The sequence below is a fragment of the Sinocyclocheilus rhinocerous genome, unplaced genomic scaffold (assembly GCF_001515625.1).
Source record: "Sinocyclocheilus rhinocerous isolate Xijiao unplaced genomic scaffold, SAMN03320098_v1.1 scaffold568, whole genome shotgun sequence".
Taxonomy (NCBI): domain Eukaryota; kingdom Metazoa; phylum Chordata; class Actinopteri; order Cypriniformes; family Cyprinidae; genus Sinocyclocheilus; species Sinocyclocheilus rhinocerous.
Genome location: NW_015652173.1, coordinates 1,660,587 through 1,675,457, shown reverse-complemented (window position 1 = coordinate 1,675,457; position 14,871 = coordinate 1,660,587). Strand labels below are relative to the sequence as shown.

The 14,871-nt window shown below is 35.7% G+C and overlaps 2 protein-coding genes across 8 annotated transcripts in view; both read left to right on the top strand.

Annotated features, from left to right (window-relative positions):
- Window positions 1–777: 777 nt before the first annotated feature.
- On the top strand, window positions 778–1,440 carry LOC107714009 (eotaxin-like). The gene is made up of 3 exons (XM_016519698.1): window positions 778–860; window positions 1,077–1,200; window positions 1,311–1,440. The coding sequence occupies exons 1-3, from the start codon at window positions 788–790 to the stop codon at window positions 1,438–1,440; spliced, it is 327 nt and encodes a 108-aa protein (XP_016375184.1). The 5' UTR covers window positions 778–787.
- A 630-nt stretch (window positions 1,441–2,070) lies between these two features.
- Window positions 2,071–14,871, top strand: part of LOC107714057 (septin-7-like) — a 29,524-nt gene continuing 16,723 nt past the window's right edge. For 2 of the 7 annotated variants that reach the window (XM_016519759.1, XM_016519757.1), the window contains exons 1-2: window positions 2,071–2,366; window positions 6,071–6,167. In XM_016519759.1, coding sequence (XP_016375245.1) covers window positions 2,328–2,366; window positions 6,071–6,167 — 136 coding nt within the window. In that variant the 5' untranslated portion in view covers window positions 2,071–2,327. Of the gene's footprint in view, window positions 2,367–5,488; window positions 5,682–6,067; window positions 6,168–14,871 lie in introns of those variants that run through there. The other 5 variants (XM_016519758.1, XM_016519756.1, XM_016519755.1 and 2 more) reach the window with 3 other exon arrangements.

Genomic DNA, 14,871 nt, shown 5'->3' with positions numbered 1-14,871 from the left:
TAGAGCTGTGGAAAGATTGCTCTCTCATCTCCTCCTTTTGACAGATTTATTCCCTATTCCCAAATTAAGGTCTACTGTACAGTAGATATGTCAGTTAAAGCAGCACTATGTAACTTTTTCTGTGTTCAAAATTTGCAAAATGTATATAATGAGCAAGTACATCATGAATTCATCTTCCAAACCGCGTTTTTGTCTTATTCCGCATCACTACGGTACACTTATAATAAGTACTTATATTTGGACTATTGTAGCCTGGTCGGGTCTTCACCGCTGCGGAGTAACACATACCTGCGTGAATCGCCATAGACATAAACTTTAGCGAAGTAGCTCCGGTTGGAATGTTCTTCCGCGGGATGTGTGCAGTTCTGTTTATTAACCGCTAGAGCGCCAAAAGTTACATAGTGTGCTTTAAGTAATATTCTAAACAGTCATTTTAACTTCTACCAAAGTAATTTTCTGGTAAGCTATGTGTACATTTACTTAAGTGTGGCTTTCAGGTACTTCATCCACCACTCTTTCTGACACTAAGCACGGGCGCTTGCTTTGGTTATTGCCACCATAATTTCCCCCTGCTCATATGCAGTTTTAGCACATAACAACACCTTCGCATAAAGAGAAAAAGAGGGTTTCAAGACAGAAATTTGTTATACTTAAAAATATAGACCAGTGATGCAGCTCTTTCCTTTTACACGAAAACTATTTCACCGTCTCTATATAAAGGGCTGCTGGCAGTTCACCACATATTCTTACTTTCTCTGCTTCTTGTGTGCTGTATCATACCTGGAGAATGAAGACTTTCATGAAGACTTCATCACTGTTTCTGATGCTGTGCTGTGCTCTGCAGCTTAATACTTCAGCTGGTGAGTGTCTGTTTCTGTCATATTTGTTCTGGAACGGGATGTAAAGCATTTCAGGCTTCAGATTTAAACTTTTCTGGAAAGTCCATTTAAACAATCTAAAATAGTTCTTAGTTATTTCTTTCTGAAAATGTTGGATATCCCTTATTGACTCTGTATTTTAAAAACCTGGAGAATAAAAACATTTTAAAACATGCTGAATCACATTCACTTTTTCAGGTACTAAAGCAATAATGAGCGTTAACAGTATCTGCTGCTTTAAAGAAATCAATATCAGACTGCCTCTGAAACGTCTGGAGTCTTATTTCTGGACAAGCAGCAGTTGCCCTTTCAAACACATTGTGTGAGTATCCTCTCGATATGGTTAGATGTACACTTATATTGTAACTAATCTTTAGTATTTACTTCACATTCGTGTAGTTTTAATGCTTTTGATGATTTAATCTGCTCTAGATTTGTAACAGTTCCAGATTCCAAGAAACAGAAGAAAGAAGAGATTCAGAAGAATCTATTCTGTATGGACCCTGACTATAAGTGGGTCCAATGGGCCATTAAGTACTTAGACACATATTTGCATAAATAAGTAAAATTGAAAAAAAATTGGTATTGAACTGTAACATTTCAGAGAGTTATTATTGTGATGTGTATTATTCAAATGTGTTGATCTCATCATTATCAATATTATTATGTCAATAGGCTACTGATGTGATGTAAATTTTACTTAGGAGAAACCAGGCTCAGTCGGGCTGCATCACAAGTGAGATATTTTTTATTTTATTTATGAGGTCTGTTTTATGAACAAAAGGTTATCAAACATTTTAACATTCCTGTTCTAAAGGAAATAGAATAGCATATTATTATTATGATAAATATGGACACGTTGCAAGTTACTACTTTTTGAATATTCCACTAGAGGGCAGACGTACATCATTACAGATCATATAAATCGCCTCATAATCTGTTCTTCCGAGTCTGTTAATAATTAAAATGATTTCCCTCTTTATTTATTTATGAGATCTCAATACTGACATAATTGTGTGTGTGTGTGTGTGTTTGAAGTATTGCGTATGCATCTCCCGAGGCAACTTCACACAGCATCTTTGCCCGCCACTACAAATGCCACAATCCTTTGTAAAAATCCAGTAATCCAATGAAAATCGAAGGTGGGCGGGATTTTATGACATCATAACAAGCGGCCAGTCGCTGACCAATAGGGCTTGCATTCTCTAGGAGGAGGACAATCGCCTTTCATGCTCGCACTCGCAGCATTGTAACATTTTCCCCCGGCCGATGCTCACATGCTTGTTTTTGTTCTGTGCACGTTTACTTCCCTTAAAAATCCACTCATTTAGTCCAAATCCGAATCAGCCGTTAGGGTTCATCATCGCTTCTGCACTCGACCCTTTTTGAGTCGACTCATCTTTTTATGCCTGATCTATTGGGATTCAGAGTGGGTGTTGTCACAGGATAATGATCGAGAGACCCGACTCAGCTGTTTCCAGCGTTGCAGTGAGTACAATTTTCATGCATTTACCCAAATCTGTCCAGAAAATACATTTAAGGCACATCTGGTTTATGGATTCATGGATTTGCATAGTGGTGGGCGAATTGATTCCTAACGTGACTGTCCCTCTAATCATCTATGTTACGGCAAGCCGTTTTCACATTTATTACTTAAAACTAACTAGCATCTATTTTTATTACTAATTTCACCAATAACTTTTAAACAGATGCTAGTACTTTTTAACTAGTAGTAACTAGTACATTACATTCATTACATCTATTCTTTTTCTGCTAGTCATTATTCCAAGTAACAAATCACTATTTCTCTGTTAATGATAACAAATTGCAAATTCTGTTGTAATGTGTGGTAATTGTTTGTAGTACTAGTAAAAAGGTAACAACAACAGTGTTTAAATATAATTAAATAAAATTAACTTGATCTTCAAGGGGGGCGGGCCAGTTGAAATATATACAATACACAGATTCCCATAAAATGTAATAGCTAATATTTGCAACTTGTGAAAGCAAAGTAAACTTGAGTAGTAAAGGAATAAGCACTAGTAGCACTATATGAAAACAAGTGTCTTCACTATTGGATTACTTTTTAAAAATGGAAAAATAGGTACTAGTTACATTAAAGTAGATATTAGCTGTTTTTAAGAAATAAATGTGAAAATAGCTTGCCATAATCCGGGATCCATAAACTTGATCCAAATCCTATTGTGTTTGAGGCTGAACACATAATAATATGTTGAATATCTATTGACCTCAAGACAGATGATTGTGATTGCAGATGCATACAGATGTGTTTTTGGAGTGCAATAGTTGGGCTGTTAATAGCTATTTGGAGCAAATGAGAATGACAGGCTCTTAGCACGATGCGCAGCTCTTGCGAAGAGCAGTGAGTGGAGATGCATTTCAATGGGGTTAGAGAGAACAGCAGCCAAAAACTGTCACCAAGCATATATCACAATCCCATTCGTGTGAACCTGAAGGAAACTTCATATGTCTGCTTAAAATCAAAATAGGGCCATTTGGTTAAGAGTAATTGCAAAAATAGCTCATAAAAGTGAAGTTGGTTCTCAGAAAAAGTCTAGCATCATTTCTTTGCAGATGCCAATTGATATTATATACGTTTATAACTTTTAATACTCAAGTACTTTTTTGGGGCCACTATATTTAGGGTCCTCATATCAGCTGTGTTATGCATCCTTCAAAGGATGAATTGCACAAATGTTAAACCTATTCTGAATAGAAAGCTTGTGAACACCCACATTGTTTCCCACCTACGCTATCTGCATCGTTCAATCTGTCCCGTTCTCTACACTGCACGTCTGAGTTAGGATGGTAGCATGGAGAGGGGTTCGATAATCAATGATTTGATTCACCCATTTGGTCAGATGTTTTGTTGTTTGCCATGTTGGGCATCAATGACATCAATCTTACAGTTACGTAAGAGCGCTTGAAGAGTGAAAGCATGGAAAATGCCCTGAGCTGTCCACAGAGCAAGGCTATTTATAGACTGCTGTATGAATTATATAGTATGGTTTTGAAGAAGATGCTGTTGCATTTTGCACTGCAAGTGTCCATAAACTGTTAGAGGTTTCATATCAAATTCATTTTGATATTTTGGTCTTTTAAAGGGATAGTTCACACACAAATAAAATCGTCGTCATTTATTTATGCATGTTGTTCCAAGGCTGTATGAGTTTTAGGGATGCACCGATATTCAAATTCTAGCCAATATCATATGATAATTTTTTCTGATAATTATGTTATGGCCAATAAATAATAAATGGTTTTGCTGTTTGTGCTTTTTACATAATTAAATTGTTTTTTCATATTGTGCATTATTTTTTGTAATATTGTACATTACAATGTTGCCGTTGCAATATTATTATGTACAGTATAAAAAATAATGAAAATATATATTTATTTGTCTAAATAAATGAAAAAGAAAACACTAAAATCGTTACATTTTGGCATAGCAACATTATAATATACAATATGGATAGTTAATACTTTGTAGCTATTTTTCTAAAGATTTATTAGAGATGCATGTTACATCGATACCATATTGGTTATTGGCCAATAATTTTTTAATTTATCGGTATTGCCGATGACCAATATGGTACAGATGTATCATGCATCATTAATGATTTTCTTTCCAAGTATGCTTTTTTGTGTTTTGTTTAAATGAATGTATTTTGTCTAAATGAAAAATAAAATACTAAAATCTCCATTGCAGCATTGTAATGTACAATATGAAAAAATACTTTTTTATATTTTTCTAAAGATTGCATTTGACAGTATTATTAAATTAGTGTTTAAAGATTAACTTTAAGTGAGCATTAGCCTGTATAATGGAAAAGGTAATATAAATGTAAAAACAGGGAAAATAAGATTATTTATTCTTGACAAAAAAATCATTAGAGGTGTTACATCAGTACCATATCGGTTATCGGCCGATAATTTTTCTAATTTATTGGTATTGCTGATAACCAATATGATACCGATGTATCGTACATCATTAATGATTTTCTATCCAAGTATGCTTTTTTGTGTTTTATTTAAATGAATGTATTTGTCTAAATTAAAAATAAAATACAAAAACTGCCATTGCAACATTGTAATGTACAACATGAAAAATATTTTTTTATATTTGTCTAAAAATTGCAATTTAACAGTATTATTAAATTAGTGTTTAAAGATTAACTTTAAGTGAGCATTATATAATGAAAAAGGTAATATAAACGTAAAAACAGCGAAAATAATATTATTTATTCCTGAAATTTTTTTATTAGAGATGCATGTTATCAGCCAATAATTTTTCTAATTTATTGGTATAATCATTTTCTTACTAAGAATTCTAACAAAATTTTCATTTTTGTGTGAACTATAGGAAATAAACTGTTTCCCAAAGAATCTATTTGGGTTAGTTTTGGTTTAGATTGGTTTAGTATATCTGTGGTTAGGCCCAAAATAGTTAAGTCGCCCTGATAACTGTAGCCCTCCCCATTCAAAATATCTCTCTCTAAATGATCAGTATGGCCCCTACTAGTTAGTTTTCCATTGGCCTACCATGTATGAGAAGCTCAGCGGAGCCAAAGCAGAGCGATCAATTGTGTTTGCCTCGCCTAGCGCGTGCTTCAGCGCTGTGCTTCTGAGAGCATGAGATTACAAGAGATGGAAAGCGATGGAGAGAAAGGGATGGAGGAGCTCGAGAAGGACTTACAGCTGGACAAGGCACTGGCTGTGATCTGGAGCGAAATTCACTGTCTCCATGACAACATTGAGTTCATGCTGGATTTGATACGAAACGTAAATGAGCATGTGGGCTTCACCTCATCCCATGTGTCCTCCCTTCCCCAGCCTCTTGGTTTCCCAAAGTTTGTGTTTGGGCTAGAAAAGCGCTCAGCCTCCTTGTTGGCCTGTAGCTGTTTTGGTGTGTTACTTTCATATGTGCTTAACAGATCTTATCCTCAAATTAGCAAAATTCCATGTTATCCTTTGTTGTGGTATCCCTGCATGTGAGATTAGGAGTCGCTAAGTCATTATCCAGTGTAACTAATGGTAATATTAGCATAGCCTTTAAATCTTTCCTCTGAAGTCTTCTTGAGCCCTGTTTTGAGAGGGATAACAGTAATGGAGGAGCCGTTCTGCTCTATAATCAGTGGAATGTGGAGTAAAGCTGTGTTCTCTTCCAGCAGAGGAATCTGGAGGGTTATGTCGGCTTCGCCAACCTCCCCAACCAGGTGTACAGGAAGTCCGTGAAGAGGGGGTTTGAGTTCACACTCATGGTTGTCGGTAAGTCGCAAAATTCTTTTGCTCACCTGTGACAAAGTCAAATGTTTGCAGATTAAAGTTTTTATAAGGTTTTAGACATATAACAAGTAAATATCGTGCTTCCGTTTCCAGCTAAATTAAGTTTGGATGTAATTAAGTGTAATTAATTTTGTTCTTAAAAATGAATGTTAATGCTGATTTTTTTATTTTTAAACAAAAACTGGATGTAATTGTGCCTTTAGAAAACATTCAGGAAACATTCATATAACGTTAACAGTTGACACACATACAGTTCAATTTGACATTGCAAGTCTTGTGTGAAAGGATGTGAAACTAGTGTTTTTTTATTAATTTAATGCTGAAAATGTATACATTTTTATATATTTAGTTCTATTTGCATCTATTATTTATGATGTAATCATGGCAACATAGTTAAACTTTTATAATACTAATGACATGAAAAGATTAAAACAAAAAAAAATGAGATTAAGTTCACATTCACATATTGAAATGATGGTGATGTCATAATTGTTTTTTATTTATTTATGGTATTTCATCACTGAAAAAAAAGGTAAAATATGATGGTAACAGGGTTGTGCATAACATGGGACACACAATTTTAAGTTATTTTAATAATACATAGAAAAATTAAATCTTTAAAAAACACATAAAGACAAAATGCTGGCTTTTAATTCCATGTATTTTTTTATCTAAAATTTGCTGATAATATTTAAGCAAGAACAGGCCTAAAACTGCATAAAAATAAGAAGAAAATGTGAATTGTAACAAAAAATACATAGTAATGTTGACATCAGTGATTATTTGAAAAAGTCTCTTTTTACATACATGAGGAACACAAATGACACTCGTTTTGTAAAATGATACACAAAATGAGATTGCTGTGGTTTGTTGTTTGCTTTAAGTAAATAATCTGTCTGTGGCTTTGCATGAAAGTGATTTTTTGCTGATGAACAAATGAGTAAATGCCCACATACAAGAGTAGATAGATGAGAAACGTTTGGATGATCAATACTGTTGTCACCATCACACTCTCTGTGGTTTGGATGCTGTGACTAAAGCTGTATTGGAAATATGAATCTCAGTGACATAACTGCTGCGGAGCGCTTCGCCATAGTAACTGGCTTTGTGTCTGTTAGCACTTGCAGAGGGTTTGCTTTCCAGCTCTGGTGTGAAATAATCTCTTTATTTTTTTCTGTTCCTCTATTCCTCTTCCAAGTTGTTACTCATTCTGCGTCTTTTGTCTCTCACTCATTCCCTTCCTCCGTTATATAGGCTAGTTGTCTAGTTTGCGGTTTCCTGTTTGGTAAACCGGCCTTTTGAGATACTTGTACTGGTGCCAGGAGTTGAGCCGCACTAGTCTTTGTAGAAAGCTGAAGAACAGAAAGCCGCTTGGTTTGTAAGTAACTTTGCTACTGTAATGACAATGGACCATTTTAACCAGTAAAATTTTGCTGGTTAAAATCTAGTCTTTGTAGAAAGCTGGTTGTGTTGCCTTGAAGATGTGTGGCCCTGTTAAGTAAATTTACAGTCCTCGCAAGTGTAAATGTGTGGTCACATTAGCAATATTTTAGCAAACTTTTACTGGTTAAAATGGTCCATTGTCATTACAGTAGCAAAGTTAATTTCAAACAAGCAGCTTTCTGTTCTTCAGCGCGTTGAAATTGTGTGACCATCTTGAACATGAACAAAATCTGCATGGGGATCTTTTTTCGAACGCACATGAAATGACTGGAGTTTATCCACAAAATTTTGCTAAGTTCCAGTAAATGTGACCTAAAATATCAAACTTTCATTCCGACTGTTTTGTTGACAATTTAACCTTTAGCTGGTCTATCTGTTTTTGTTTTGTAATCATTTAAGATTAAAGTTTGAAATTTTATAAAATGTTCAGAATTCTGGAACCAACAATATTTGCATACAGAATTGCGATTGGTCTTGAATAGGGATTGGTCTTGCAGTATAAAATACAGTAAAAACGGTAATCTTTTGAAATATTTTTTTACAGTTTAAAGTAGGCTAACTATTTTCCATTTTCATATATTTTATAATTAAACTAATTCTTGTGATGGTAAAGATGAATTTTCAGCATCATTACACCAGTCTTCAGTGTCACATGATCCTTCAGAAATCATTATAATATGCTGATTTGCTGCTGCTGAACAACAACAGCAACAAAATATTTTATTGACACCAAACATTTGAACGGTTGTGTATTTATTAGGGCTGGATAAAAAATATCGATATCTCGATAATAATCGATTCTCATTTTTACAGAACGATATCGATTCTTAAATCCCAAGAATCCATTAGTCTAGCCTGTTTTCAGTTAATGGACGGAACATTGAAGGGCACTTCCCATCCAATATATCGCAATAAGCATTGTGCTTTGGTACTTTTAATATGAAACAAAGTCTCAGATTTCAAATTCTGTCCAATGTATTGCAGTATTACAATAAATGCCGTTTTGGCGCTGTTTAATGTGGAGTGACAGCTCGCTGTAGCGCCTCAGTTCAACAGACGCGGCAGCGCGAGGCGCACTGAACTGATCATCTCCTCCACATTAATACCAGATTCAGCACAAAATAAACATTACTAAACATCCGAAGGTAAGTTAAAAGAAAGAGTACGACTTTACAATCCGTATCCTGTTTCATGTAATCGCTCAGTCATGTAATCGCTCAGTCAGTGTTTCAGCCGCGCAAAGACGTCAATATAATGGCTTGTAACCAATGTCACGTAACGTCACATTTACCTCAGAAAAACATATTCGGTGACCATAAACTCATTGGTCAGATAGAGATTGGTCAAAATAAACTGTAGAGAGGGGCATCTTGCTAAATATATGCACCATATAACATATTCATTATAAATTTTTCTGTTCTTCGATGTTTAATTTATGTTTGAATAAATCCATCATTTTATGACAGCCACCATTATGTTTATATAAAAAAAAAAACTAATTGAAGTATGCCACATTTTACCTCAGAAACAAGTTTCCCCCTCCACATAAATTCTCTCTAAACAGGATTTTGCATATATGTTCCACAAACTGGGCTGAAAATGTGACGTTTTCTAACTATCTAAGTGTGTAATACATGTAATGGGGGTTTTGTATCTACTTAAAACTGTCTTCAGGCACATCCAGTGGCCTTTTAAAGGACAGAATTGAAAACTGTCGTCTTGTTCTCTTGTCACTCATCCTGACAGACACCACAGGACTTTGGCTGTGGACTCCATTTTTCCCTCCAAAATTTCAGGGAGGAAAAAATCTGTTTCCTGTCTTCTCTCGCTCTCTCTCTCTTTTTTTCTCTCTCTCTCTCTCTCTCTCTCTCTCCCTTGTGTTTTTCTCCACAAGCATTTCCTTTCTTGAGCTTTCCCTCTCAAACCAGCTGGCAAAATGTTTCTTCAGGGAGAAACTGTTGGAAAATGTGAAGAGTTTGAGGTTCGTTTTTCAAATTGAGTTATCTGAGGCGTGTTTGAGGTGCAAGAACAGGCCACAAAAAGATTCTCAAAGTGAAATGAAACCTTGAAGTTTGTAGTCTTGTTAAAAATATGGTTTAGTCTGTTTTATTAACTGTTATTCAATCTGTGTGGTAGAATTCACACCTGTACAAGCAATGAATAGAAAAAAATTCGAAAAATTTCATGCATGTTTTCGTTAATTGCGCTGTTTGCGTTCCTTCACAGTAACAACTCTGACAGCTGTGTTTGGACAAAACTTGAGATTTTTTTAAGTGATGATTTTTCCAATCGGTAGCTGAAGTCCTAAGACCTGACATGTTCTTGAATTCCAAGTCATTCAGAGATATTTTCAACAACACAGCAGCAATTTGTTTGGTGTGGCTGCACTAGTGTAGGTAGTAGCTACTGCTAAGAGCTGTACATTAGCATGCTTTAGGTCCGTTTAAAAGGTCCCTGTCTGAAACACGGACAAACACAGGGAGAAGATTTTAATCCCTGGATTATGAAGCCAAAGCTTCCCTTCTCTGGCCTGCCAACAGGTCATCTAACAACCCGGTCATAGAGCTAAGCCTGTCAGACAGTCTTAGCCCACACATGCTAGTGTATCCGCCAGCGCACAAACAAACACTGGCGTATCTCTGGCTTTTCAAATAAACACTCTTTTAAAGTTTCTTTCAAGTTGAAAAGGCATAATGTGTTTTTTGAACATTAAAGCATGTCAACATATTCTGTTACACCAAATACACAAAATAATGATCTTTAAAAAAGCATCATATGACACCTTTAAGTTTATGTATTTTGCGCAGGACTTCTGAGGTTCTCGGCTCTCGATGGCTATGAGTGTATTTACTACAAATAATACCACAGTAATTTATTATGTTTTCATTTCTTATTCAAAATACTTTAAAGTTTTCATTTGTAAAAGCCACCAAATTCATATCCCATTCTGCTTTTAAAGTGTCTAATTGTTCATTTATTTACTGTCAATTTACTTCTAAATCATTCCAAAACAGTGTAACTGACTTATGACCAAATTGCAGAATTCATGACAGCTTGCATGATTTATTAAAGAACTTCAATATCTGTACACTCAATGGTGAAATGTAGCTTTACAGATCTTCTGTCACATTATGGGAAGTGAAGTGTTTGAATTAACTGCATCATTTTAACCACATATTTCACATAGGTTCCTGGAGAGCTGGTTTGGGACTTCTGAGAAATATCATGTGGACTGTGTATCTTAAGCAGGGTCCATGTGGTTAACATACCGACTTTTAATCGTGTGAAGACTGCTATGAATGAGAACAATAGCTTTTGGAGAACCATTACTCTACCATCTGAAGCATTTCTTAAAGCGGTTATATATAATATTACAGATTCAGTACAGAAATTGATGCACGTGGCAGAAACATAGTCCATAGCTCAGGGCAGAATTATGTGTGTTTAAGAGTCTTGCATTGCCGGTGGGGAACATCTAACTCATTTCCACCATATCTGCATGTGAGTTAATGTAGAGTGTGTATGCTGATCGAGCATGTGCAGTGTGTAACATCACTCGTGTCACCTCATGGATCTTATTTTTTATGTAGGTCAGATTGATTTTCCTATTTGAAGTTACATGTGTGTGTGTGTGTGTCCATGGGAGTTTTTTCAAAGCGTTGCTGATTGTTATCTCAGGCTGTTCGGAGATGAACTCTGACCGTTGTTGCCGAACAATGGACCTTATCACTACAGGAGCCCCTCTCCGAAAACTAGTTAAACACACACTTGCTATCACACTTGCATTCTCACGTCCTTTAAAATCAGTAACTGTACTAAATACTTGATCCCAAAGCTCTAGATTGTTCTGACTTGTTCAAATTAAAATAGTTTTTCCTGCTGTTTATTTGCACCAGCAATTCAACTTTGTTTATGTGTTGGGGTAGTGGGGCCTCTCTTTCGCTCACTGTCCGCTATCTGTTTGTTAAAGGGTTAAGCAACTGTACGGCAGCAGTGCTTGAGCCCCTTTTATGAGGGGAAAAGAGTGAGTGAGTGAGCGCGCAGAAAAGACAGCAAGAGATGGGATAGCTGGGATTGGATGGGGGGCAGGGCAGTGGAAAAGAGGTGGAGGTGGGGAATTGTCAGGACATCTGAGCCCAGTAATGGGCCCTGGGGTGCTTTCTGGCCCAGAGCGTGATGATGACAGGAAGAGGTAAAAAGATGAAAGTCAAGAAGAATGTGTGGAATCTCTAGGAAAGTTTGTCCATTCGTCCCAGTCCTCCCATCCGCCCATCCATTTAGGGTAGTAGCAATTAATAAGGGTAGAGAAGTAATCTTTCAATCTAAATAGGGAAGTTTGATTAATTGATGATTGATTAATTATCATAATTAACAATCCATGTTAAAACACTTTTCTAAATTATTAAATGGATAGTTTACCCAAAAATTTAAATGTCATAATTTACTCGCCTTCATGTATGACTTACTTTTTTTTGTTTAACACGAAAAATACTTTGAAGAATGTTGGAAACCAAACCACATTAATTAAAAATATATATTATTTTTCAGTTTTCATTTGACATTTTAGTAATTTTGTAATGCATTTTTGACATTTTTTTTCTATTTAACTTAATTTTTGAAAGTTTTATTTTTTTTTAATTGTTAAAGTTATTTTAATTTTTTACGTTTTTTAAAAGTATATTTTACTTTATATTTATATTTTAATCATTTTACTTTGAAACAGCATGAGAGTGAGTAAATAGTGACAGAATTTTAATTTTAGAGGTGAAGTGTAAAGATTTTTTGGGCCATAGATTTTTTTAAAAATACATTATTTAAAAGACTTACAGACATACTGCATGAAATGCTGGTGATTTAAAATACTTTTGAATAGGGCTGTGCAATTAATCGCATGCGATTGTCATGCGCATCTCGTCAGTAAAGTCGGTTCCGTGATTAGTAGTAAATCTCCATCACCTGCTTTCAGATGGAGCGGCATTCTGGCTTTACTGACGAGATGCGCATGACAATCGCATGCGATTAATCGCACAGCCCTACTTTTGAACACCATTTGCCCCCCACTTTTTCAAGCTAAATGCAAACCGTGTTAAACTGGGTCAGGAAGTGATGCTAGCATGCCCCTTTTATTCTGAAATGTCTGTTCCCCTTATAGCCTGTTTGAGTTTAGTTCAGCGTAAAGCCAGTGGAAATAGGGTCTATTTATCTGCACTATGTGGATGTGCCAGTCTATTAGCACTGCTATAGACTTTTTCCTCTGTTTAATGGTTTTCCAGTGTCTCTGTTTGTCCTAGCTGGTGAAGCACATGTGCTGTATCCCTTTTGACTGGAGTAGAAAAAGAAAGACATTAAAGGGTCCAAAACGAGACAGGGAGGTGAGTTCACTCCATTCATCCGTGGGTCTGATAAAGGTCAGCCAACTGTGAACTAGACCTGGATCCTTGCTGTGTGATTAAAGCATCTCGTTTTCAGAGATCATGCGGACCGATATTTAATTAAAAGAGGGGATAAGGCTAATTGGGTCTGGTTTTGCCCTGAGGGGGTGAGAGGGAAAGAGAGGGAGAAACAGGGCATTAGAGATATCTGGAGCTGGAGGGTAATCTATTATTCTCACCCGTTAAAGCAGTGGCATTGGGATTTCATGAATACATCCTGCTGTGCGGTTTCTGTAAAACACAAGCTTTTACTAGCCTAAACTAACCTTTATTTTAGGCTCACAAATATTTTAGGTGGTTTTAACCAATCAGTTATGTTAATGGTTTTCCAGTGTCTCTGTTTGTCCTAGCTGGTGAAGCACATGTGCTGTATCCCTTTTGACTGGAGTAGAAAAAGAAAGACATTAAAGGGTCCAAAACGAGACAGGGAGGTGAGTTCACTCCATTCATCCGTGGGTCTGATAAAGGTCAGCCAACTGTGAACTAGACCTGGATCCTTGCTGTGTGATTAAAGCATCTCGTTTTCAGAGATCATGCGGACCGATATTTAATTAAAAGAGGGGATAAGGCTAATTGGGTCTGGTTTTGCCCTGAGGGGGTGAGAGGGAAAGAGAGGGAGAAACAGGGCATTAGAGATATCTGGAGCTGGAGGGTAATCTATTATTCTCACTCGTTAAAGCAGTGGCATTGGGATTTCATGAATACATCCTGCTGTGCGGTTTCTGTAAAACACAAGCTTTTACTAGCCTAAACTAACCTCTGGAAATGGTTTGAGCAAACAAATTTGCAATCAATTTAGATTTTTGTGTGTTTTCACAAATATTTTAGGTGGTTTTAACCAATCAGTTATGTAATCAAAAGTAAACCGCAACAATAACAACAACAATTATTTATTATATAGCCATTTATTATTATATTTATGAAAAGTATTTTTGTGATCTGAATGGTTGCAAAATGTATTTTTGTCTTAGTTTTGGGACTATATCTAACTTTTACCAGTGTAACCCATTGTTTTTATCATTAAATAAAACTATTAAAAAGTAGTTTTTGATAATTGAAATACAGCTGAAAAAATATATAAATATTAGAAAAATTAGAAATGTTGCCTTAGTAACTAACTGAAATAAGTTGAAGTACTAAAATTAAAGAAATAAATAAAACCTTAATAGAAATATTTAAAAAATGACACACAACAAAATTATTAAAACTTTAAAACTAAAATTAAAATGAAAACTGAAAATATATAATCTATTTTGTAATATATATAAATAATATAATAGTAGCCTATATAAATAATACTAAAATAATGCTAGTGTTTCGAGGACCTTTCCCGATTCCACCCCTCTCTCTCTCCCTCTCTCCCAATTCACTTCCTGTCTGCTCTCCACTGTCATATCATAATAAGGACAAAACACCAAAAAGAAATCTTTAAAAATAACGCTAGTTAAACATGTACATTTTGAATATATGGAACTTGCTGTAACCCTAATTTGTTTGAAATGTATTCAGCTGTTATCGCTAGTTAGCATATGTTATATCCTGCATATGTTAGTGGGAAAAAAGTGCCGTTTCCCCATGGTCTTGTTGTTGGTACATGGCTTCCATTAAAATGCCAGTGTAAGTGCAGACAGACCAAACACTACTCTGTCTCTCTCTATCTGTCTCTCTCTCCTCCCCCCCCCTTCCCTCTTTTCCACTGGTCGCCTCAGTTTCAGGTTGCTGACGTCCTCATCTTCCCCCCCAACCACACACACATAGATGCTCTCACAGTCCAGTCCTTCTGTCTTGTTTAGGTAAGTCTTTTTAGCCAG

Excerpts from the sequence above, each read along its gene's own strand:
- LOC107714009 (XM_016519698.1), top strand. The coding sequence starts at position 788 with ATGAAGACTTTCATGAAGACTTCATCACTGTTTCTGATGCTGTGCTGT. Across the intron at positions 861-1,076 it reads GCAGCTTAATACTTCAGCTG|GTACTAAAGCAATAATGAGC; the intron begins GTGAGTGTCTGT and ends TCACTTTTTCAG. Across the intron at positions 1,201-1,310 it reads TGCCCTTTCAAACACATTGT|ATTTGTAACAGTTCCAGATT; the intron begins GTGAGTATCCTC and ends AATCTGCTCTAG.